Source organism: Pseudophryne corroboree, chromosome 1, assembly GCF_028390025.1.
Source record: "Pseudophryne corroboree isolate aPseCor3 chromosome 1, aPseCor3.hap2, whole genome shotgun sequence".
Taxonomy (NCBI): Eukaryota; Metazoa; Chordata; class Amphibia; order Anura; family Myobatrachidae; genus Pseudophryne; species Pseudophryne corroboree.
In genome coordinates, this window is record NC_086444.1 from 438,691,588 (window position 1) to 438,718,709 (window position 27,122).

At 45.6% G+C, this 27,122-nt stretch overlaps 1 protein-coding gene across 3 annotated transcripts in view; it reads left to right on the plus strand.

The window, feature by feature from the left end:
• Positions 1-24,925, plus strand: part of TOX4 (TOX high mobility group box family member 4) — a 185,215-nt gene extending 160,290 nt beyond the window's left edge. For all 3 annotated transcript variants that reach the window (XM_063913517.1, XM_063913518.1, XM_063913516.1), the window contains exons 3-9: positions 10,954-11,196; positions 11,315-11,575; positions 11,746-11,973; positions 12,220-12,300; positions 15,183-15,872; positions 22,387-22,553; positions 22,768-24,925. In XM_063913517.1, coding sequence (XP_063769587.1) covers positions 10,954-11,196; positions 11,315-11,575; positions 11,746-11,973; positions 12,220-12,300; positions 15,183-15,872; positions 22,387-22,553; positions 22,768-22,828 — 1,731 coding nt within the window. In that variant the 3' untranslated portion in view covers positions 22,829-24,925. The remainder of the gene's footprint in view (positions 1-10,953; positions 11,197-11,314; positions 11,576-11,745; positions 11,974-12,219; positions 12,301-15,182; positions 15,873-22,386; positions 22,554-22,767) is intronic.
• Positions 24,926-27,122: the final 2,197 nt, after the last annotated feature.

Below are 27,122 nucleotides of genomic sequence, written 5' to 3' on the forward strand. Positions count from 1 at the left end.
CTAGGGAATATAGATTGTAAGCTCCACTGGGGCAGGGACTGATATAAATTGGCAAATATTCTCTGTGAAAGCACTGCGGAATATGTATGTGCTATATAAATAACTGATAATAATAAAAGGTAGGAAAATCCTGGATCTTGTCCTTTCCAAAATAGCTATATGCAGATCAGAAAAGTAATCATACAGGTATACTGGTAGGCATGAGGTGCCATATATGTTAAGAACAAGGACAATACATCGACAAACATAAGGTCGACTCTAACATCAGGTTGACAACATATATGATCGTCATGGACAATCAATGTTATAACAGCATTGAGGCTGATCGCCAACAACTTGGCTAATATCTTAATATCCGTTGCTAATAACGAGATCGGTCGGTATGAGTCAGGGATTATGGGACCTTTGCCCGGTTTGGGCAGAACTATTACGCTCAAACAAATCATTGAATAGTTTTAGTAAATATGGAACAAAGAAATCCTTATTGTTTTTCTCTAACGTCCTAGAGCATGGGTCTTCAACCTGCGACCCTCCAGCTGCTGTGGAACTACACATCCCAGCATGCCCTGCCTCAGTTTTAGCATACCTTAATAGCAAAACTGTGGCAGGGCATGCTGGGATGTGTAGTTTCACAGCAGCTGGAGGGCCACAGGATGAAGACCCATGTCCTAGAGGATGCTGGGGACTCCGTAAGGACCATGGGGATAGACTGGCTCCGCAGGAGACATGGGCACTTTAAGAAAGAATTTAGTTCCTGGTGTGCACTGGCTCCTCCCTCTATGCCCATCCTCCAGACCTCAGTTTGATACTGTGCCCGGAGGAGCTGGGTGCTTTTCAGTGAGCTCTCCTGAGTTTACTGATAGAAAGTATTTTGTTAGGTTTTTTATTTTCAGGGAGCTCTGCTGGCAACAGACTCCCTGCATCGAGGGACTGAGGGAAGAGAAGCAGCCCTACTCTCTGAAGCTAGGTCCTGCTTCTTAGACTACTGGTCACCATTAGCTCCAGAGGGATTGGTACGCAGGATCTCACCCTCGCCGTCCGTCCCAGAGCCGCGCCGCCGTCCCCCTCGCAGAGCCGGAAGACAGAAGCCGGGTGAGTATGAGAAGAAAAGAAGACATCACAGGCGGCAGAAGACTAAATGATCTTCACTAGAGGTAACGCACAGCACTGCAGCTGTGCGCCATTGCTCCACACACCTCACATACTCCGGTCACTGTAAGGGTGCAGGGCGCAGGGGGGGGCGCCCTGGGCAGCATTTGGGACCTCATATTGGCAAAAAGAACACACATATACAGCTGGGCACTGTATATATGTATGAGCCCCCGCCAAAATTACTGTTTAAGCGGGACAGAAGCCCGCCGCCGAGGGGGCGGGGCTTCTCCCTCAGCACTCACCAGCGCCATTTTTTCTCCACAGCACCGCTGAGAGGAAGCTCCCCGGGCTCTCCCCTGCTGATACACGGTAGAAGAGGGTTGAAAAGAGAGGGGGGGCACATAATTAGGCGTAAAAACTATAACATACAGCAGCTACCTGGTTAACATTAAGTTACTGTGTTATTCCTGGGATATTATAGCGCTGAGGTGTGTGCTGGCATTCTCTCTCTCTGTCTCTCCAAAGGGCCTGGTGAGGGAACTGTCGTCAGAAAGGACATTCCCTGTGTGTGTGGGGTGTCGGTACGCTTGTGTCGACATGTCTGATGAGGAAGGCTATGTGGGAGAGGAGCGGGAGCAAATTAATGTGGTGTCACCCCCGACGGCGCCGACCCCTGATTGGATGGATATGTGGAAGGTTTTAAATGATAATGTTAATTCCTTGCATAAAAGATTTGACACGGCTGATGCATTGGGGCAGTCAGGGTCTCAACCCATGCCTGACCCTATGTCGCAGGGACCGTCAGCGTCTCATAAGCGCCCACTATCCCAAATTGTTGACACAGATACCGACATGGATTCTTACTCCAGTGTCGATTACGATGATGCAAAGTTACAGCCAAAATTGGCTAAATCCCTTCGATATATGATTATAGCAATAAAGGATGTTTTGCACATCACAGAGGAAACCCCTGTCCCTGACACGGGTGTATATGTATAAGGGAAAAGCCTGAGGTAACTTTTCCCCCCTCACACGAACTGAATGAGTTATGTGAAAAAGCTTGGGAATCTCCAGATAAAAAAACTACAGATTTCCAGACGGATTCTTATGGCGTATCCTTTTCCGCCAACGGATAGGGTACGATGGGAATCCTCCCCTAGGGTGGACAAAGCTTTAACACGCTTATCCAAAAAGGTAGACCTGCCGTCCCAGGATACGGCTACCCTCAAAGATGCTGCTGATCGCAAACAGGTGGTTACCCTGAAGTCCATTTATACACATTCGGGTACCTTACTAAGACCGGCAATTGCGTCGGCCTGGGTGTGTAGTGCTGTAGCGGCATGGACGGATACCTTATCTGAGGAATTGGATACCCTAGATAAGGATACTGTATTATCGACCCTGGGGCATATAAAAGACGCTGTCCTATATATGAGAGATGCTCAAAGAGACATTAGTCTACTGGGTTCTAGAATAAACGCTATGTCGATTTCTGCCAGAAGGGTCCTGTGGACTCTGCAATGGACAGGTGATGCCGACTCAAAAAGGCATGGAGGTTTTACCTTACAAGGGTGAGGAATTGTTCGGGGAAGGTCTCTCGGACCTGGTCTCCACAGCTACAGCTGGAAAGTCAAATTTTTGGCTTATGTTCCCTCACAGCCTAAGAGAGCACCGCATTATCAAATGCAGTCCTTTCATTCACAAAGAAACAAAGTCCGAGGTGCGTCCTTTCTTGCCAGAGGTAGGGGCAGAGGAAAGAAGCTGCACAACGCAGCTAGTTCCCAGGAACAGAAGTCCTCACCGGCCTCTACAAAATCCACTGCATTACGCTGGGGCTCCACTGGCGGAGCCGGGCCCTGTGGGGGCACGTCTTCGGAATTTCAGCCACATGTGGGTTCACTCCCAGGTGGATCCTTGGGCAATAGAAATTGTGTCTCAAGGTTACAAGCTGGAATTCGAAGAGGTGCCTCCTCGCCGGTATTTCAAATCGGCCGTACCATCTTCCCCCTAAGAGAGGGAAATAGTGTTAAGCGCAATACAAAATTTGTATCTTCAGCAGGTGGTGGTCAAGGTTCCCCTCCTTCAACAGGGAAGGGGTTATTATTCGACCATGTTTGTAGTCCCGAAACCGGACGGTTCGGTCAGACCCATATTGAATTTAAAATCTCTGAACCTATACTTTAAAAGGTTCAAGTTCAAGATGGAATCGCTAAGAGCGGTCATCGCAAGCCTGGAAGGGGGGGATTTTATGGTGTCACTGAACATAAAGGATGCGTACCTTCATGTCCCCATTTAACCACCTCATCAGGCGTACCTAAGATTTGCGGTACAGGATTGTCATTACCAATTTCAGACGTTGCCGTTTGGTCTCTCAACGGCCCCGAGGATTTTCACCAAGGTAATGGCGGAAATGATGGTGCTCCTGCGGAAGCAAGGTGTCGCAATTATCCCGTACTTGGACGATCTCCTCATAAAAGCGAGATCAAGAGAGCAGTTGCTGAAGAGAGCATCTCTTTCACTGAAAGTGTTACAGCAACACGGCTGGATTCTCAATATTCCAAAGTCGCAGTTGGTTCCTACGACTCGTCTGCCCTTCTTGGGCATGATTCTGGACACGGACCAGAAGAGGGTTTATCTCCCGATAGAGAAGGCACAGGAACTCATGACTCTGGTCAAGAACCTATTGAAACCAAAACAGGTGTCAGTGCATCATTGCACTCGAGTCCTGGGAAAGATGGTGGCGTCATACGAGGCCATTCCCTTCGGCAGGTTCCATGCGAGGACTTTCCAATGGGACCTACTGGACAGGTGGTCCGGGTCACATCTTCAGATGCATCAGTTGATCACCCTGTCCCCCAGGGCCAGGGTGTCACTACTGTGGTGGCTGCAGAGTGCTCACCTTTTTGAGGGCCGCAGATTCGGCATTCAGGACTGGATCCTGGTGACCACGGACGCAAGCCTCCGAGGTTGGGGAGCAGTCACACAGGGAACAAAATTTCCAGGGTCTTTGGTCAAGTCAAGAGACTTGTCTTCACATCAACATCCTGGAGCTAAGGGCCATATACAACGCCCTACGGCAAGCGGAGACCTTACTTCGCGACCGACCAGTTCTGATCCAGTCAGACAACACCGCAGTGGCTCAGGTAAACCGCCAAGGCGGCACAAGGAGCAGAGTGGCAATGGCGAAGCCACCAGAATTCTTCACTGGGCGGAGAATCATGTAAGCACAGTGTCCGCAGTGTTCATTCCGGGAGTGGACAACTGGGAAGCAGACTTTTTCAGCAGACACGACCTACACCCGGGAGAGTGGGGACTTCATCCAGAAGTCTTCGCACAGATTGTGAGTCGGTGGGAACTGCCACAGATAGACATGATGGCGTCCCGCCTCAACAAAAAGCTACAGAGGTATTGCGCCAGGTCAAGAGACCCTCAGGCAGTAGCGGTAGACGCCCTAGTGACACCGTGGGTGTTCCGGTCAGTCTATGTATTTCCTCCTCTTCCTCTCATACCAAAGGTGTTGAGGATAGTAAGAAGAAAAGGAGTGAGAACAATCCTCATTGTTCCAGATTGGCCAAGACGGACCTGGTATCCAGATCTGCAGGAACTGCTCACAGAAGATCCGTGGCCTCTTCCTCTAAGACAGGACCTGTTGCAACAGGGACCCTGTCTGTTCCAAGACTTACCGCGGCTGCGTTTAGCGGCATGGCGGTTGAACGCCGGATCCTAGCAGAAAAAGGCATTCCGGTTGAGGTTATCCCTACGCTGATAAAGGCTAGGAAGGAAGTAACAGCAAAACATTATCACCGTATATGGCGGAAATATGTTTCTTGGTGTGAGACCAAGAATGCTCCTACGGAAGAATTCCATCTGGGTCGTTTCCTTCACTTCCTACAAACTGGAGTGAATTTGGGCCTTAATTTAGGTTCCATTAAGGTCCAGATTTCGGCCCTATCCATTTTCTTTCAAAAAGAATTGGCTTCTCTCCCAGAAGTTCAGACTTTTGTAAAGAGAGTGCTGCATATTCAGCCTCCTTTTGTGCCTCCGGTAGCACCTTGGGATCTTAACGTGGTGTTAAGTTTCCAAAAGTCACACTGGTTTGAACTAGTGATGAGCGGATTCGGTTTTACTCGGTTCTCAAAACCGAATCTTATTGGCTATCCAAAACACGTGACATCAGTGAGCCAATAAGATTCGGTTTTGAGAACCGAGTAAAACCGAATCCGCTCATCACTAGTTTGAACCACTTAAAACGGTGGAGTTGAAATATCTCACGTGGAAGGTGGTCATGTTATTAGCCTTGGCTTCGGCTAGGAGAGTGTCTGAATTAGCGGCTTTGTCACATTAAAGCCCCTATTTGGTTTTCCATATGGATAGAGCAGAATTGCGGACCCGTTCGCAATTTTTGCCAAAAGTGGTTTCATATTTTCATATGAACCAACCTATTGTGGTGCCTGTGGCTACACGTGACTTGGAGGATTCCGAGTTACTTGATGTGGTCAGGGCTTTGAAAATTTAGCCAGAACGGCTAGAGTCAGGAAAACTGAAGCGCTGTTTGTCCTGTATGCATCCAACAAGATTGGTGCCTCTGCTTCAAAGCAAACTATTGCTCGCTGGATTTGTAACACGATTCAGCAAGCGCATTCTACGGCTGGTTTGCCGTTACCAAAATTGGTCAAGGCCCATTCCACTAGGAAGGTGGGCTCTTCTTGGGCGGCTGCCCGGGGGGTCTTGGCACTACAGCTGTGTCGAGCTGCTACTTGGTCGGGTTCAAACACTTTTGCAAAATTCTACAAGTTTGATACCCTGGCTGAGGAGGACCTCATGTTTGCTGAATCGGTGCTGCAGAGTCATCCGCACTCTCCCGCCCGTTTGGGAGCTTTGGTATAATCCCCATGGTCCTTACGGAGTCCCCAGCATCCTCTAGGACGTTAGAGAAAATAAGATTTTACTTACCGTTAAATCTATTTCTCGTAGTCCGTAGAGGATACTGGGCGCCCGTCCCAAGTGCGGACTTCTTCTGCAATACTTGTATATAGTTATTGCTTCAATAAGGGTTATGTTATAGTTGCATCGGTCTTGTACTGATATGTTGTTTTCATACTGTTAACTGGGTAGTTATCACAAGTTATACGGTGTGGTTGGTGTGGCTGGTATGAATCTTGCCCTTGGATTAACAAAATCCTTTCCTCGTACTGTCCATCTCCTCTGGGCACAGTTTCTCTAACTGAGGTCTGGAGGAGGGGCATAGAGGGAGGAGCCAGTGCACACCAGGAACTAAATTCTTAAAGTGTCCATGTCTCCTGCGGAGCCCATCTATCCCGATGGTCCTTACGGAGTACTCAGCATCCTCTACGGACTACGAGAAATAGATTTACCGGTAAGTAAAATCTTATTATATACCTCAATTGGAATCCCATCCCCTCCAGGTGCCTTTTTGTTAGTAAACGAGACAATAGCGGTCTCTATCTCATCGAGGGTAATGTCTGCTTCCAAAGAGTCCCTCGCCTCTTGGGATAAAGAGGGCAGTTCTATGAAGGCTAGATACGATTGTAATTGTTGCAGAGAGTAAGACGCTCTAGATCAGTGATGGCTAACCTTGACACTCCAGCTGTTGTTGAACTACACATCCCAGCATGCCCTGCATCAGTTTTAGCATGGCCAAATAACTGTAGCAGGGCATGCTGGGATATGTAGTTCAATAACAGCTGGAGTGTCAAGGTTAGCCGTCACTGCTCTAGATGCATATAGAGTGTAAAAATAAGAAAGTTAAACCTGGGCAATATCCGGTATGGTACAATGTATATTACCCTGAGGGTCTCTCATCTGTTGTTTAGAAGTGCACTCTCTCACCCCTGGATAGGTAGGCCATATAACTGCCAGCAGTATCTGCTTGGGAGTATTGAGCATGTTTTGAGAAGAGCAGCTTGCGTCTGGACTTATCCAGCAGACAGTCTGTCCATGCCTCTCTCGCTACATCCCACTTCAGTTTATTTTCAGATGTACCTGCCGCTAAGTATAGATTCTCAGTGGTCTGACATGCCTTTTCTAGTCTGGTTTCCTCCTCTCTCCCTTTTTTTAACTTTAGCAATTTGCTGAATAAAGGATCCCCGCATTATGGCTTTAAAGGTGTCATGCCTGATGGAAGGGTCCTCATATGAGGCATTATGCTGTATAAATTCCTCCCACTCCACAGTGAAGTCAGAGTCTTTACTCAAGAGAGTTAGCCAGAACAGGTTAAGTTTCCACATCCTGGCACCCTGTGTCGGTGCAGTATTTACATTTACCATGATAGGGGAATGATCCGAAATGCCTCTGTAAATATTAAGCATCTGTCAGTTTAGGGAATAGGTCAGGAGAAACTAAAGCTAGATCTAGCCTTGAAAAGGAGTGAAAACTTGCCGAGTGGCAGGAATACTGTAACGTGGATGGATGCCTTACTCTCCATATGTCTATTAAACCCAGTTCCTGCAGCAACTTGGTAAACGGAGTAGGAGATGTAGGGGGCCCCAGGGACACACTCGGGATCTCATTCCACCTGTCCAGCGACCGGTCTAAAACATTGTTAAAGTCTCCAACATATAGAATGGGAGCAGAGGGGGAAGTGGCCACAAAAACCGGAGCGTGTCTCAAGACTTCGTTATTGTTAGGAGGGGGTACATACACTGCAAGGAGATGCATAAGCACCCCGTTAAAATATGCTCTTAAAAACACATGACTGCCATATTGATCAATTTGGTTATGTATCAAATGAAAATGTAGAGGGTTTTTTTTCCACAAGTACTGAAATTCCCCTTGCATTGTTAGAAAAAGTGGAGTGATAGTGCGAGCCCACCCAGGGTTTCTTGAGAGCCAAGGTCTTTGAGCCAGTTAAGTGGGTCTCTGAGAGACAAACAACATCCGCCTTATATTTCTTCACCTGCGTCAAAACCAATGTACGTTTGATTCGGTCATTTAGGCCACGCACGTTCCAACCGAGCATGCGGAGCCCCTGTGCATCTACAGTCCTTTGGTGCATAATAACCTGTTAAAAAAAAAAAAAAAAACGGATCTATAACATATAATGATGCAGAGGAGTTAAGGAAACACCAAGCTCTTCCCGTATAGTGCATAACCTCAGGTGTAAGCATAAGTGACAGTGGCAAAATTATGTGTTTAAGTCTCACCAGGCCCCGGCACATATGGATACACAACCAAGTCAACACATTGAATCTGAAGGTATTGTAACCAAGGATATACCACCCCCTAAAGATATGCGACCCAGACGTGTACATAAAGAAAATAACAAACCACAAACCCTCCCATTTCCCTCCCTGCATATCCATTTAAACTGAGATACACTTCGATCCCCGTAACCAATAACTGAACAAAAGAACAAAGAAAGAGAAATCAAGCAATTTTAAACCCAGGGGTACAGAGGTTTAGAGAAAAAAAAAAAAAAAAAACCCTATAAACTATATCCTGGCATGCAGCTCCACAGACTGATATCCGCCCGGGTGTAGCAGCCGAATGCTAATTTGCCAGTGAGTAATGAGTACCTGCCAGCAAACAATATTGAGCAAGACCGAAAACTAAAAAGAAAAGTTAATGGAGACACATAGTACGAAACATATTCACCACAGTAGTCCTCAATTAGGAGCCCGAGTCCCCGCGCTCCAACCATGCCTCAGCCTCCCGAGCTGTGTTAAAGAAGTGCGTAGTTCCATCGTGAATCACTCTGAGCCGAGCCGGAAAGAGCATTTAATATTGTATTTGGCGGTCTCGTAACAGTTTCTTGACTTTAAGAAATTGTGCCAGAGTTTTCTGCACCTCCAATGCGAAATCTGGATAAACCGACACGTCTTGATTCTCAAATTTTAAAGGACCATGAACTCTTGCTAAACGGAGAACCGCGTCCTGGTCCTTGTAGTGGAGGAAGCGTGCTATCAACATACGTGCAGGTGCACACGGGGGAGGTGCCCGAAAGGGGAGACGGTGTGCACACTCAACCGCAAACTGTGGGCTGAATTCCGCGTTGTCAAATATCTTTAAAAGCCAGTCCTCCAAGAATTTTTCAGGAGAAGGGCCCTCTGCCCTTTCAGGTAGGCCTACGAAGCACACGTTATTATGTCTCAATCGCCCCTCAATGTCCAAAAGCTTAGCTTGAACCAATGTTATTTGAGAAGACAGACAGTGCTTTTGAGCGGGTTAGCAAGGTCTTCTAGGTCAGAGATGCGTTGTTCAGCCTCCCCCATCCTCTCACGTACTTTTTGCATGTCATGCCTGATCATGGAGATGTTGGACTGGACCTGTCCATTTTTATCCGTAACTCGCTGTTCTGACGCCGTAATAGCCAGTAAAATCTGTTGAGTAGACTGTGGCGTCACCTCAGTTGAAGAATCTCCTGATGACGATGCAGACAGGGGAGAGCCAGCAGGCTGGTGTGATTGCGAGGTAGATTGGGAACCTCTAGCATATTTTTACATTTTAGCTGCAGCTGAGTTGTCCGATTTCCCCATGCTGGCTGAAGGTGTCGGCCAAGTTAAGATAGAAGCAGAACAGTCACTTGGTGAAGTACACTGATATATAGTGCCTTGCTAGTATTGCTAGGTGTACAATATATCACGAATTCCTTAGAAAGGCAGTGTATCAGGAGGGGAGAATTAATAGTGAAGCCAGTGGGTATATTCCTGGGCAGGCAGGAAAAGCCTCAAAATAACAGCATGAAGAAGCCTGCCAAGTTGATGTGCACCACTCTTTACAGCTATAGCTTGTATATGTCCCCCTATGCCCTCAGAGTCTCACACTATACATTGATGTGGGGAGCTGCAGGAGAGATGGTGGGACTGACAGGGAGCGAGGGGTAGCGATTAGAGAAGCTAGTTCTTGCCCAAAGCTGCAGGCTCTCCTTTCCCCCTGCGAACACAGGAAAGCAGAGAGCGTGCAGTGGAAGGTGGCGGTGGCACTTCCGGTACCCGCTCCAGCGCGCCTCAGCTGCAGGAGCCAAAAACGCGGCTGGTACAGCAGCGGGAGACACGATCCTCGAGTCTCTGCAGGCAGGACTCACTCCCACAGCAGCTGCTCATTGTGCGGCCGCCAACACCCCGGGACATCAGGAGATTCAGTCAGGATGTCAGCGGAGCTACGGCTCCCTGCGTCCTACTACATGCACGGCCAAGCCACGCCCCTGTAGGTTACTTGTTTCTTGTTTTTGTTTGTACTTTGTGAGGCGCAGTGGACCCCTTGTGGTGCCATATAAAGGGTAATAATATTAGCCATAAAGTGTGCCCATTTTAGGATCACTTCTTTAATGTGTGTGCATGTACATACATATGTACATTCACCAGCACCACAAACATGTCCAATACGTATGTTAATGCATCTGGAAATGTGTAAGTGTATGGATGCTGAAACACTGCTGTGACATTAGTGAATGATCTATGTGACTTTGTTTCAGTAATGTAGATGTTATTTACTAGAGGACAAAATGCACACTGCTAAGCTCAACTCTGCTTTCTCAACTAATGTTTTGTAACCAGCTACAGGTTCAGAAATACATCTTACAAAATATATGTAAAACCCTACATCTTACCAGGAAAATTATAAGCCATGGATTTCTTTGAAAATAAATTCTTGCATCATTGAGACAATTCAGGTATAGAATTCTAAGGCTGTTATTGTTTTGCAGCTAGGAGTAATTGAGTAAGTAATGTTTGCTGTTCTACATTGATTCCTGTATATTGCTGCAATGAGAGATGCTTACTAGTAGGAAAAATAAAGTGCCTTCTGAAAACTGGTGATCCTGTTATTCTGACTTTCTTTAGTACTTGGCCACATTACAAGGTATACTAATGAGTGATCTTTTTTTTTTGTTCTTCAATACAGACATTTCATACTCCCAGCCTAGGGGATGAGGAGTTTGAGATTCCCCCTATATCTCTAGATTCTGATCCTTCTCTGGCTGTCTCAGATGTGGTTGGTCACTTTGATGACCTTGGAGATCCTACAGGAGTCCAAGATGGAGGATTTGCAGCGCAGTATGGGGTACAGACTCTTGGCATGCCAGTGGAAATGACGCATGAGGTGATGGAGCAGGCTGGGGGACTACTTGGTGCTGGCTTAGCTATGGTAAGGATCCACCCTGTTAACATTTGATATAGAAGTAAAAAAAATGCATACGTTTCCATATTGCCTGTGTAGCAAGCACTACATTGGTCATTCACATTGTGTTTATTTACTCATGTAGGATTTGGATCACCCCATTGTTACCACATACAGTGCCAACCCCCCAGTCACCATAGACGTCTCAATGACGGACATTTCTTCTGGTCTTCTGGCTCACAGTCAGTTAACTACTATTGACCAATCAGAGCTGAGCTCTCAACTTGGCTTAAGCCTTGGCGGTGGTACTATTTTGCCTCCAGTGCAGTCTCCTGAGGATCACCTCTCCCCTACTGCCTCTCCATCAAGCTCTCTACATGATGAAGACATGGAAGACTTTAGAAGAGTGAGTTTAGGAATACGATATTGAAATTGAACCTTTAGTATATGCTATACATATTGATCTTTTCATATTCTGCTTTACCCATGTATTTTTCCAGTGTCTATACTTCTGTACAGTGAGCTACAATTTCAATGTGCACCTTGACAGTGCTACATCTTCTGATACTCCTACAGATAACTGCTCCTAAGAACATTGTTGTGGAACAACCAAAGAAACCAAAAGCTTCCAAAAAAAGGAAGAAGAAAGATCCTAATGAGCCTCAGAAACCTCTATCTGCATATGCTCTTTTTTTCCGGGACACCCAAGCCGCTATAAAAGGGCAAAACCCCAACGCCACTTTTGGAGAAGTATCCAAAATCGTGGCCTCTATGTGGGACAGTCTTGGTGAGGAGCAGAAGCAGGTAACTGGACAATCATAAGAATGCATTTTTTTCCAACTTGTTCTAACCTGCACTTCATATCTATAATTATATTCTACTTTAAACACATAGTTTATCTTACAGATTTAATTTTGTTTGATTTAGAGATGTAGATTTCCTAGAGTGGTATGAAATGTGACTGAATCAGACTCAAAAAAGTAGAGAATCCAGTACTGTTTTCCTATACATATGTAGAAGCCTTCTCAATCACTGGGCATTTCTCCTTAGGTGTACAAGAGAAAAACTGAAGCAGCCAAGAAGGAATATTTGAAAGCGTTAGCATTGTACAAGGAAAACCAAATGTCACAGGTAATAAGTAAAAATATACATTCTACTTACCTTCTTTTCATATAATATATACAGATAAATATCTAAACAGACAGTTACTATTTGTTACTACATTCACATTTTTATTTTAATAATTAAGAGGGGTTTAGCATTATAAATCATACTCTTGAGCAGTTCTCCAATGATGAATGAACATCCCTGGCATTGTCAGGCATATTACTTAATGTACTCCTGAGAAACATTTTGTAACATCAGACTGGAAGAAATGTAAAAATGTGTGTTGGCATTAAGTTTCTGTACAAGAAATCTGCTGCTGCACAGGCTTTCGTACAGGTTGTTAATGTATGTTAGGAGCAGGCAAATGAGGTGCTACAGGTGATGACATCCTTGGTCACAGTACAGCACACCACCAACTGGGATTTGCAAGTGTAAAGCCTCATGTGCTGAGAAAGGGCTTAGGCAAAGGCCTGTATGGCATAGCAGCCTGTCACTAGGCACCAATAACCCAATTTGGTGCTGTACGTTTGCACAGGTGTCCCAGTTATAGAAGGCTAAATCTTCTGTCTCACAACTTCAGAGGGCTGTTGTTATTAATGAGCTGGGATAGTTTCATTGCCTAACTAAATTTATAGTATAGCAAGTGTTTCCTTGTCCTTAGTGAGGCTTTTATAATCTTCCTTTTCAGCTTTAGCCAAAGTCCTGCAGTAATCCTAAATTTTCCTCTCAGGATGAAGGTGAAGTTGCTGATGACTCAGATCTTGATAACTCCAAGAAGGCATGGTGTGGACTATTTAGTGCAGACAGTAAGGCAATTCTTTTGCCTTAGAACAGTGTGGAGTCATTTCAGACTTATCTATGTCCAGTCTTCTTTTTTTATTTTTCCCTCTCAAAGATTTACTTTTTGAGTCATGAACTAAACTGTACAAGCACTTATAGGTTTCGTGCAGATTTTAAACACTTTATCCTAAACCTAGCGTGAGGATACTGAAAAGTGGGAGTGTGTCAAAAGTAGATGACCTCATAGCGCATTTGCCAAAGGCTGCAAATAGCCCAATTCTCAATGATGCGTCTCTTAAGAATAACGGATTCGAAATGCCAAGCCATCTTAAGGTACATATCGACTGTGAGGAAGGTCATTCCAGCCCCTGCATAGCTTAAGAGCTTGAGATTTTAGTTCAATTTCTTCTTGGTCTAGGAACCAGATGGATTTTTGCAGCACATATTCAACGTTAAAGATGAACATCGGCGAATTAAGTGATGCGATGGCTACTAGCCTTTGCATCAAAACCATTTGATGGTATAACCATGTATGGTTACTATGTATGCAAAAGCAGCCAGAGTAATGTGCATGTGCACATACACTGAGTTTCGCTGCTGCATACAAATCGTCAGCCATGGGATGGCATCAGAAAGATGTATCCAGTGGCTAGCAACTATAAAAAAAAAATGGAATGCGATGGAAAAAATACTTCCGTAGGATCATGCACATCGATGGTTGCTAACCATCAGCTTATGATATCTATACCTAATTCATCTTGGGTGGTAATGTTTAAGGTGGCATGGAGTAAAAAGAATTCATGATACCCAAGGCCTGAAGCAATGCGTACTTGCATGGCACAGTCTGGGAACGTCACCAGTACATTCTCAGTTAATCAGTAGTCCCATCATTATCAATTTCGGACTTGCTACAACACCAAGAGTATTCACAAAATTATGACACTTGTGAACACTCTTTTGATGTCCAGTTAAAAGACCATCATCCCTTATCTAGACTCATTAATTTTTGAAGGTTCCTTGACTTTAATCCAGGACCATGTGTGAATGACAGCCCCGGACCCAGGGGTCATAAAATAACAGAAATCCAACCTAGTACCAGTCCAGATAATGATTTGTCTAGGGTTGCTGTCTGACACCAGAAAGAAGTACAATATATTTGACAGATATACAGTTCTCTCATTACAGGGATTAATAAATTCTCTGTTGGTTTGCAAACAGACATTGGTTCTTCATGGTTGTGTTCCAGGTCTAACGCCTCAATATAAATCATTTAGCCATCACTTAACTAGCCAGTCCAGTGGGCTGTCTCAAAGACATGTCAATTGTTTCTCTGTTAGCTGTTAGCTGAAGGTTGACATTCTCAAGAGGCAATTTCTTCACCATTTGGGATTGGACAATAGCTGTGACAGATGCCTGTTTTCAGAGCCTTTTAGTCTTGAAATATAGATATGAGTTCAGATTTGTCAGATTCATAAATTGCTCAAAGCTACTACCTGAGGCCGCTGTACCCCACAGTTCCATTGAATGTGCCCAATGGATTCAGGAACAAGGCTTTAAAGTACAAACTTCTTTTGAGAAGTGAAAAAATCCCTCCATGATTTAGATCAGTGGTTCTCAACCTCTGTCCTCAAGTACCCCCAACAGTTCATGTTTTCAGGTCACCTGGCAGTTGAACAGGTGTATTCGTTACTCACTAACACATAATAAAAGACCCACAGGTGGAGCAAATTATTTCACTTGCAATCCTGTGAGGAGACCTGGAAAACATGAACTGTTGGAGGTACTTGAGGACTGAGGTTGAGAACCACTGATTAAGATAACTGATTTGAAAACGGTTACCTTACTCTCAACCTGTACTGTTAACACTCTTTTCATTGGCATATATCCATTTATGAAATTTTGTATATGTATGGAACCTATTATACACAAAAATCATGCACACACGAAAGGTGTGTATAATCCTACTATGGTCACTGTATGGAGCGCTAAAAATTGTTAATTAGGAAGGGAATACTAGGAGCATAGTGAGTATAGGTGCATAAAAGGTCCTTATACCTTTGAATCTTGTATGATTAATATTATTATTGTGCATTACCAAAGATCTGTGTATTGCATATTCTAAACAGGTGGTTGTTGAGACATTGGATTTGGACCCTCCTGCTGCACCAGCTGTAATATCGGAATCTCCAGTTCATTCGCCCACCGTTGTGACAGCCCCCAGCATTCAGCAATGTGTTACATCCCCAACTATTACTCAGGCACCAGTGCCAACTCCTGCATCCATCCAAGCAGTTGCTCCCCCTCAGCAAAGTATTGCTAAAATAATAATTTCCAAGCAGATGCTACAAGCTGGGCAGATCCCTACATCCATTGCCATGTCGCAAGGCATGGTGACAGTTATCCCAGCCACTGTGGTGACGTCCAGAGGCCTACCCCTGCACCAATTGCAGCCTAGCCCACAGGCACGAATTACACGTTCAGTTTTACAAGCAGCAATGCAACTTCCACCACGCCTACAGCCTCCTCCATTACAGCAGATGCAGCAACCCCCACGTCTACAACAGATGGCCCCTGCACAGCAGCCTTCAATCACCATCCTACAGTCCCCTCCACCTTTACAGCCAATGCAGAAAGTGCGACTCAGTTTGCATCAACCTCCCCCATTACAGATAAAGATTATACCCCCTCCTCTTCAGCCCCAACCTCAGACTGTTCAAGTCCAAGCACAAACCATTCCAATCATCAGTGTACCCACCTCACCAGAAGCACCTTCCTCACCTGAACATCTGGAAGTACTGACCGAAGTAGTGCAAGAGGTAAGTTTAAAATGCTTTCTTAATTAAAGGGAAATTGTTATAACTGTCTATTTTCCATATTTTATTAAGTATCTTCATTGCTTGGATTTACAATATGGTTTTCTTAGAAGTGTGTTATAGCAAATTTAATTGTTTCCTGTATTCTGTCATTTATTCCATTGACGAGGAACAACATAGAACATTTTTTGAAGGATAATTGAACCTAATTAGAAAATTAATGCAAATGAGAATTTTTTGTAATTTATGGTGAAAGCATTTTATTTTTTCATTCACTTTTAATGTCTTTTATATTTTACATATGGCAGTAAATATTGGAGTCACTTAACCTTCAATTAAAAGTAGGCAACAAGATTACCATCAATTTTAAAAGTCACTTTATATGAACTGTACTAACTCCTCCATAGCTCTTCTATTCTGAAAAAATAAGATTTTACATACCGGTAAATCTATTTCTCGTAGTCCGTAGTGGATGCTGGGGACTCCGTAAGGACCATGGGAATAGACGGGCTCCGCAGGAGACAGGGCACTCTAAGAAAGAATTTGGATTCTGGTGTGTTCTGGCTCCTCCCTCCACGCCCCTCCTCCAGACCTCAGTTAGAGAAACTGTGCCCGGAAGAGCTGACAGTACAAGGAAAGGATTTTGGAATCCAGGGCAAGACTCATACCAGTCACACCAATCATACCGTATCACTCGTGATAAATTTACCCAGTTAACAGTATGAACAACAACGGAGCATCAGATCAACCCTGATGCAACCAAACATAACCCTTATTTAAGCAATAACTATATACAAGCATTGCAGAAGAAGTCCGCACTTGGGACGGGCGCCCAGCATCCACTACGGACTACGAGAAATAGATTTACCGGTAAGTAAAATCTTATTTTCTCTAACGTCCTAGTGGATGCTGGGGACTCCGTAAGGACCATGGGGATTATACCAAAGCTCCCAAATGGGTGGGAGAGTGCGGATGACTCTGCTGCACCGAATGAGCAAACACAAGGTCCTCCTCAGCCAGGGTATCAAACTTGTAGGACTTTGCAAAAGTGTTTGAACCTGACCAAGTAGCCGCTCGGCAAAGCTGTAATGCCGAGACCCCTCGGGCAGCCGCCCAAGAAGAGCCCACCTTCCTTGTGGAGTGGGCTTTTACTGATTTTGGAAGCGGCAATCCAGCCGCAGAATGAGCCTGCTGAATCGTGTTACAGATCCAGCGAGCAATAGTTTGCTTTGAAGCAGGAGCACCCAGCTTGTTGGATGCATACAGGATAAACAGCGACTCAGTTTTCCTGACTCTAGCCGTTCTGGCTACATAAACCTTCAAAGCCCTGACCACATCTAGTAACTCGGAATCCTCCAAGTCACGAGTAGCCACAGGCACCACAATAGGTTGGTTCATATGAAAAGATGACACCACTTTTGGCAGAAATTGTGGACGGGTCCGCAATTCTGCTCTGTCCATATGGAAAACCAGATAGGGGCTTTTATGTGACAAAGCCGCTAATTCTGACACACGCCTAGCCGAAGCCAAGGCTAATAGCATGACCACCTTCCACGTGAGATATTTGAACTCCACCGTTTTGAGTGGCTCAAACCACTGTGACTTCAGGAAACTCAACACCACATTAAGATCCCAAGGGCCCACTGTCTGAATTTCAGGAAGAGAAGCCAGTTCCTTTTGAAAGAAAATGGATAGGGCTGAAATCTGGACCTTAATGGAACCCAATTTCAGGCCCAAAGTCACTCCCGACTGTAGGAAGTGAAGGAAACGGCCCAGCTGGAATTCCTCCGTAGGGGCATTCCTGGCCTCACACCAAGCAACATATTTTCGCCATATACGGTGATAATGTTTAGCCGTGACGTCCTTCCTAGCCTTTATCAGCGTAGGAATAACCTCATCCGGAATGCCTTTTTCTGCTAGGATCCGGCGTTCAACCGCCATGCCGTCAAACGCAGCCGCGGTAAGTCTTGGAACAGACAGGGCCCCTGTTGCAACAAGTCCTGTCTTAGAGGCAGATGCCACGGGTCCTCTGTGAGCATTTCTTGCAGATCTGGATACCAAGTCCTTCTTGGCCTATCCGGAACAATGAGTATTGTTCTCACTCCTCTTTTTCTTATGATTCTCAGCACCTTGGGTATGAGAGGAAGAGGAGGGAATACATAGACCGACTGGAACACCCATGGTGTCACTAGTGCGTCTACAGCTATCGCCTGAGGGTCTCTTGACCTGGCGCAATACCTATGTAGCTTTTTGTTGAGGTGGGATGCCATCATATCCACCTGTGGCAGTTCCCACCGACTTGCAATCTGCGTGAAGACTTCTTGATGAAGTCCCCACTCTCCCGGGTGGAGGTCGTGCCTGCTGAGGAAGTCTGCTTCCCAGTTGTCCACTCCCGGAATGAACACTGCTGACTGCTCTTACGTGATTCTCCGCCCAGCAAAGAATTCTGGTGGCTTCCGCCATCGCCACCCTGCTCCTTGTGCCGCCTTGGCGGTTTACATGAGCCACTGCGGTGATGTTGTCTGACTGAATCAGAACAGGTTGGTCGCGAAGCAGGGTCTCCGCTTGACGTAGGGTGTTGTATATGGCCCTTAGTTCCAGGATATTGATGTGAAGGCAAGTCTCCTGACTTGACCACAGACCTTGGAAGTTTTTTTCCCTGTGTGACTGCCCCCAACCCTCGGAGGCTTGCATCCGTGGTCACCAGGACCCAGTCCTGAATGCCGAATCTGCGGCCCTCGAGAAGGTGAGCACTCTGCAGCCACCACAGGAGAGACACCCTGGCCCTGGGGGATAGGGTTATCAGCCGATGCATCTGTAGATGTGATCCGGACCACTTGCCCAACAGATCCCATTGAAAGGTCCTCGCATGGAACCTGCCGAATGGAATGGCCTCGTATGATGCCACCATCTTTCCCAGGACACGCGTGCAGTGATGCACCGACACCTGTTTTGGTTTTAATAGGTCTCTGACCAGTGTCATGAGCTCCTGAGCCTTCTCCATCGGGAGATAAACCCTCTTCTAGTCTGTGTCCAGAATCATGGCCAGGAAGGGCAGACGAGTCGTAGGAATCAGCTGCGACTTTGGAATATTTAGAATCCAGCCGTGCTGTTGTAACACCTCCCGAGAACGTGCTACGCTGATCAGCAACTGCTCTCTGGACCTCGCCTTTATGAGGAGATCGTCCAAGTATGGGATAATTGTGACCCCTTGCTTTCGCAGGAGCACCATCATCTCCGCCATTACCTTGGTAAATATTCTCGGTGCCGTGGAGAGACCAAACGGCAACGTCTGGAATTGGTAATGACAGTCCTGTACCACAAATCTGAGGTACGCCTGATGAGGTGGATAAATGGGGACATGAAGGTAAGCATCCTTTATGTCCAGAGACACCATAAAATCCCCCCCTTCCAGGCTTGCGATGACCGCTCTGAGCGATTCCATCTTGAACTTGAACCTTTTCAGGTATATGTTCAGGGATTTTAAATTCAATATGGGTCTGACCGAACCGTCCGGTTTCGGTACCACAAACATGGTCGAATAGTAACCCCTTCCCTGTTGAAGGAGGGGAACCTTTACCACCACCTGCTGAAGATACAATTTGTGAATTGCAGCTAACACTATTTCCCTCTCTAAGGGGGAAGCTGGCAGGGCCGATTTGAGGTAACGGTGAGGGGGCATCTCTTCGAATTCCAGCTTGTATCCCTGAGACACAATCTCTATAGCCCAGGGATCCACCTGGGAGTGAACCCACTCGTGGCTGAAATTTCGGAGACGCGCCCCCACCGGGCCTAGCTCCGCCTGTGGAGCCCCAGCGTCATGCGGTGGATTTAGTGGAAGCCGGGGAGGACTTCTGTTCCTGGGAACTAGCTGTATTGTGCACCTTCTTTCCTCTACCCTTGCCTCTGGCAAGAAAGGACGCACCTCGTACTTTCTTGCCTTTTTGTGATCGAAAGGACTGCATTTGATAATACGGTGCTTTTTTAGGTTGTGAGGGAATATATGGCAAAAAATTTGACTTTCCAGCCGTAGCTGTGGAGACCAGGTCCGAGAGACCGTCCCCAAACAATTCCTCACCCTTGTAAGGTAAAACCTCCATGTGCCTTTTTGAGTCGGCATCGCCTGTCCACTGCCTAGTCCACAGGACCCTTCTGGCAGAAATCGACATTGCATTTATTCTAGAGCCCAGTAGGCTAATGTCTCTTTGAGCATCTCTCATATATAGGACAGCATCTTTTATATGCCCCAGGGTCAGCACTATAGTATCCTTGTCCAAAGTATCAAGTTCCTCAGATAAGGTATCTATCCATGCTGCTACAGCACTACACATCCAGGCCGACGCAATCGCCGGCCTTAGTAGGGTACCTGAATGTGTATAAATGGACTTCAGGATACCCTCCTGCTTTCTATCCGCAGCATTTTTTAGGGTGGCCGTATCCTGTGACGGTAGGGCTACCCTCTTGGATAAGCGTGTTAAAGCTTTGTCTTGAAGGGGGAAAGGTCACCTCTTGCCTTTTTTCCCCATACATATAAACCCTCTTGTCAGGGACTGGGGTTTCCTCTGTGATGTGCAACACATCCTTCATTGCTATAATCATGTAACCATCCGTTTAGCTTTAGCCATTTCAGGCTGTAACTTTGCATCATTGCCATCGACACTGGAGTCAGAATCCGTGTCGACAATTTGGGATAGTGGGCGCTTCTGAGACCCTGACGGCCTCTGCGACATAGGATCAGGCATGGGCTGAGACCCCGGCTGTCCCAAGGCTTCAGCTTTATCCAACCTTTTATGCAAGGAAGTGACATTATCATTTAAAACCTTCCACATATCCATCCAATCGGGTGTCGGCGCCGACCCCACATTCATTTGCTCCCGCTCTGCTTCCACATAGCCTTCCTCGTCAAACATGCCGACACAAGCGTACCGACACACCACACACAGGGGATGCTCTTTTTGAAGACCGTTCCCCCACAAGGCCTTTTGGAGAGACAGAGAGTATGCCAGCACACACCCCAGCGCTATATGTCCCAGGAGTCACACAGTAACTTAGTGTTAACCCAGTAGCTGCTGTATATATTGTTTTTGCGCCAAATTTATTTGCCCCCCCTCTCTTTTTACCCTCTTCTACCGTGATTCTGCAGGGGAGAGCCTGGGGAGCTTCCTCTCAGCGGAGCTGTGGAGAGAAAATTGCGCTGGTGAGTGCTGAGGAAGAAGCCCCGCCCCCTCAGCGGCGGGCTTCTGTCCCGCGTTTGTGTGTAAAATAATGGCGGGGGCTCATGCATATATACAGTGCCCAACTGTATATATGCTCCTTTTTGCCAAGAGGTTCCTAATTGCTGCCCAGTGCGCCCCCCCCCCTGCACCCTACAGTGACCGGAGTATGTGGGTTTAGTGTGGGAGCAATGGCGCACAGCTGCAGTGCTGTGCGCTACCTCATGTGAAGACTGGAGTCTTCTGCCGCCGATTTCGACATAGTCTTGCTTCTGACACCGGCTTCTGTCTTCTGGCTCTGCGAGGGGGACGGCGGCTCGGCTTCGGGATCGGACGACCAAGGGTGCGATCCTGTGTACGATCCCTCTGGAGCTAATGGTGTCCAGTAGCCTAAGAAGCAGGACCTATCTTCAGTGAGTAGGGCTGCTTCTCTCCCCTCAGTCCCACGTAGCAGAGAGCCTGTTGCCAGCAGATCTCTCTGAAAATAAAAAACCTAACAATACTTTCTTTCTAGCAAGCTCAGGAGAGCTCACTAAGTAGCACCCAGCTCGTCCGGGCACAGATTCAAACTGAGGTCTGGGGGAGGGGCGTGGAGGGAGGAGCCAGAACACACCAGAATCCAAATTCTTTCTTAGAGTGCCCTGTCTCCTGCGGAGCCCGTCTATTCCCATAGTCCTTACGGAGTCCCCAGCATCCACTAGGACGTTAGAGAAATATGTTATATCTGCAAGCGCTACCTACCAAGGCATTTAAATGCCTGCATTATTTATATTTCACACCGCACAAATAACCCGGTATCGACCCGGCATATTGCCGGGTCGACATGTGATGTGAAAGGGCCATGGTCGAAATCGTGGGTCTCCTGACCCGGTAATTCAACCCGGGAATAAAACCGTGTTATTCCCGGGTTTAATACTGGGTCAGTGGCAGCGTGAACGTGCATCGACCCGGGACCCGTTCACTACATAGGGAGAGACAGCGCGGAGATGAACTCATCTCCCAGCGCTGTCCCCGCTGCAGGCTCCGCCCCCGCCGCTATGGCAAACCACCCGGCAAATTGCCTGGTCGGGAAGCTGCCTGTTAGGGTCCAATGCCGGATTCCACCCAGGAAGGACCTGTTTCTAATTCCCGGGTGGGATCCAGCATTGGCAGTGTGGAAGGGGTATTAATCTACTAGAACTGCCACAAATTTATTTCCCTCCATCCAGCACCCTTTCTCTTTCCTGCTGTTTTGTGCTGCTTGGTAGAATGTTTTAGTAAATTGTCATTACCCAATGCAGAACTGATATGATTACTCTTTCTAGGAGTCTCCCCCAACACAGATGGATGTGGAACTGGTGAGTGGTTCTCCTGCTCACAGCCCTTCTCCCCAGCCCCGATGTGTACGTTCTGGATGTGAGAATCTCCCAATAGAAAGCAAGGATTGGGACAATGAGTATTGCAGCAATGAGTGTGTAGTCAAACACTGCAGGTGAGTAAGGTGCAGAGTGCACCATTCATATGCTAGTTTATCTTTGTAATAGAGGAATAGGCTCCAGGATACTATTGCACCTTCTAATTGGAAAAATAATCTTAGTTATATACATTTGTTGGTTAACTGTTTACTGATAAGAGGTTATAGGCATTTTAATGTTCTCGTTTTTGCTTTTTAGTTGATGTATTAAATAATTTGTTTTATATTTCAGAGATACTTTCTTGGCTTGGGTTGCAGCACGAAGTCAAGGAACACTTGCATCTGTGAAATAACCCCTGTTCCCCTAAATAGGGGTGTGTTGCAGAAAACTAAGAGACTGATAACTCACAAGGAAAATGCCAATACCTAGAGACAGATTTTTATTGACTACTCTGTAAATATTATGTGAGCAAGGACTTCATAAGATGGGGCAAGCTTCAGCCACTTCTGTGCTGAGTGGTCAGCGATGCATTAGGAAGCAACAGTGAACAGCCTTGTTTGAAACCAAATTCTATTTTCCTCTCTTGACACTATCGCAGTGAATTGTTGTATGGAATTTGTGTAGTTGTACAGACCAAGAAAAGAAAGCTGTATTATCCTTTGTGGTATACTGGAAAAGCAAATTATTTTGTAACAGCTTTTTTCTTTGGTTATTTTATAACCTATAGCCATCAGTGCAACAATCATGGATAGAGGATACAATCATTACATCACCAATCTTAGCCTTGTTTATTGTCTTCTTGGTGCTGGCTTGTTAATGTCTGAAAGCCTACTAAGAATGTACTCTCACAAAGGATTAAACGGCTAGTGAAGTAGTTAACATTGAAGATACATAAATCAATGTGTATGTTTAATAAAATCTAAATGTGTTCTCAGTGAGATATTAGGATATTCAAAGGTATGGCATAATTGTTCGTGTCTTAGTTAACCTTTTATATGCCTAATTCACAAGAGGCCTAGTGAACATCATTTGACATGATAAACAGGTACCTTTTATGTTGAGCTTGATATGCCTGTGCAAATTAGTTACTTTTTAAGCTCAAAATTATTTTTATTTTACCATCGGCCTTTGTTTTAATGGCAATATAAATATATGGTTAAAAGTAGTCTGATTCTGTGATATTACGGGGACAGCACAAGTGATCTGTCCACCTCTTCTTCATCCTCTACAAGGGCTTATTAAGTTATTCTCACATGCACATCCAGTCCATCGTTTCAATAGGCAGGTTAGATTATAACTGAAGTGTTTACAAGACGTGTTCATGAGAGAAGGACCAGGCCAGAAAATCGCAGAACAAGAGCTACATTTTGTTCTTACAACCATATATCTCTACAAGGCAGCATATGTCAATTGCTGTATATACCTGGAATACATTTGGGATGTATTTTGAACCGGTCTTCCTAGCAATTTAGGGCATATCATGAAAAAAAAAAAAAAACCTGACTTTTAGAAGAGTTACTAATAATTTGCTGCTTTTTATACACCAATTCTGATATGTTATTTTTGAGCGTAACAATGTATTTTGTGTGTTGCTCTGGGACAGATTGGTGGTGAATGGTATCCAGACTCCAGGTCGACACCAATTGGTCGACATGAGTTTTTCACAGTTGTTGTTTTTTTTTTTTTTTTAACTTTTACATACTTTACAAACCACATGGACTACAGTTATGAATGGTAAGCACCTTGCCCGAAGCTGCGAGGGGACACGGTGCACTAAATGGGGTTCCCGGTCACAGTACAGAGAAAACGACACCATAACAAACTCATGTCAACCTTTTTCCATGTCGACTTATTTCAGGTGTTGACCTTGAGTCCCATACCTGTGGTGAATATGCTCTGCATGGGCTAGGCAGAGTTTGAATAATTCTGTGCATACTATTTAAACAAACATATTTATTAGAAATATTGTGCACACCCTGTGCAAAGCTTTTCTCAGATGGCCCTTCCTCAAGGGAAGAATGTGCTTCATACAGTTATAAACAGCGGTATACATTAGTTTGTTTTTTATCTTTGGCAAGAGTAGAAGGTAATATGTCACCCAACTTCTTCTTCAACTATTAATAATAGTCCAATCTGATGTGAAAGATAAGTGGTAAACTTTAAACTAATGCGTTTATAGTATTCACACTTTAGCAGGCTCTTGAAAAACAGCCGCTAAAGTGTCAGAATTCAGGTCTGGCATTATATCTGACTGTTATAATGATCAATGCACGTCACCTATTGTATAAATAGTATGACATATTACGGATACTTATATGAAGAGAAATTACTTGCCTTGTAGAGATTTTGCACTCTTATTTGTTTTACAACATATTAAAACACGGTGTATTAAAAGGACAACAAGAGCTGTGAATGGTTGGCCATCAATAAATTATTTTGGAAGACTGTTCGTTATTTCTAGAGGTGAAATTGCTACTTTGAACATTTGCACACGTTTTAAACTTACATGTTTTCAGTAACATTTTCAGACAAAATGCATACAGCACTTGATTGTGGGTATCCAAACACACTATTAAGAGAATTGAGTTCCCTGAAACCAGCACGGCAAATATCTTTTCAGGGACATAGTTAGAATTTATGATTAAAAAAAAAAAAAAAAAAACTGTTGAAATATTGACTGGAAAAATAATTTGATACAATCCATTAATTATCCAGTTATTTTAATTTCTGTTTTGAAAGAAACTGTAAATAGTTTTATTATAAACTCAAACTTGTAGAATAAATGTGAAAAAAAATCACCAAACAGTGATTTTGTACTTTTCCGTTAGGTCTGCCGTATAATTTAAGAACAGGAAAAACTTTGCTTGCTTATGCTCTCATAAAGATGATTTTGGTATAGAAGCAGTGCTGTAGAAACTGTTGTTCATACAAATTGGGTTAATCATGGCTTTAACCAATTTTCATGAACAACAGATTTTGCCCATTTCTCTTACGTCCTAGGGGATACTGGGAATTCATTTAGTACCATGGGGTATAGATGGGTCCACTAGGAGTTATGGGCACTATAGAAGTTTGATTAGGTGTGCTGGCTCCTCCCTCTATGCCTCTCCTACCAGACTCAGAAAATGAGCCCGGAGGAGCCGGTCACATGTCTGGAAGCTAGTGAAGAGTTTTCTGTATTTTATTTTTCAGTTTGTTATTTTCAGGCATGACTGGTTGGCACCAGCCTGCCTGCTTCGTGGGATTGAGGGGGGGGGAGGGGGGGGGGGGGGGGGGGTCGGGAGAGAGGAGGGAAACGGCCCAACCTCTCTCAGGGTTAATGGTCCTGTTCCCCTCTGTCAGGACTCTAGCTCCTGAGGGAACTATTTTCAAGCCCCTCCACGGCGAGTGTACATTCCTGCAGCACGCCGCCACCCCTTACAGAGCCGAAGAATGGTGAGTACTAAGCCGGCATCCCGGTTAGTGGGTCGCCAGCCATTATGGCAGCATGAGGGTACGGAGATGAACTGCCTCTAACCGGGGCGGACCGCGTCTCCCGACTGTACAGACAAGGACGCAGAACAGCGGACACAGTACCCAGACTGGCAACAAAGCCATAAAAGGAGTCTCTCCATTTTATGCATATAGACACATACAACCAGTATAAAGAAGAGCGGGAAGACCGTGTGCCATTGAAGGGGCGGGGTTTAACTATGAGCGGGTCACAGGTGTAATTTTCCCTACTGCAGCTGACACACGCTGACTAACAGGGACGCGCAGCTCCTCTGGGGGGACTCCAGATTACCTCAGCAGTACCAGGGGTTCATAGCGGGGGGGGGGGGGGGGGGAGCGACTTCTTAGGGTACTAAATTCCTAATCTAGGTACTCAGTCTGCGACCCGGGTAAGCTTGGCAGTATGTCAGGCAAAGAGTTTGTTTCATGTAAGGCACAGTGTTCCTCTTCTCCAGGGGGTGCACTAGTGGGTACTCAGTGTAGTATCCTTTCCCAGGCTAGTGGGTCAGAACCAGCATGGCTGGATTCCATTAGGGGAATGATTTCCACAATTTCTACTAAATTATCTCAGAATGAGAAAGAGACGCAATACTTAAGACAATCTATGACTAAGGGGCCCTACTCATTTGACGATGCGTCGCCGAGGTGGCCGACGAGCGACCCGGCGGCGGGGGGGCAGTGACGGGGGGGGAGTGAAGTTTCTTCACTCCCCTGTCACGCGGCTGCATTGAAGTGCAGGCAAATATGGACGAGATCGTCCATATTGGCCTGCATGCACAGCCAACGGGAGACCAGCGATGAACCAGCGCGGGGCCGCGCATCGTTCATCGCTGGAGTCTCCACACTGAAAGATATGAACGAGTTCTCGTTCATTTATGAACGAGATCGTTCATATCTTTCAGAAAATCGGCCAGTGTGTAGGGCCTATAAGTTTATGAAAAATACTCAGTACCCAAACTTTGGCCCATATCCTGCAGTCTGACTCTGATGATGAGCGGTCAGAAATGGAGGAGGGTGAGGTGGACTCAGGTGCGAGAGGGTACTCTGTTGCAGGATATAGAGACTCTCATAGAAGCTATCAGAGAAGTTCTGAATATCCCTGATAAGGTGACAGAGGAGACTGAGGAATCTTATTTTAATATAAAGAAATCCTC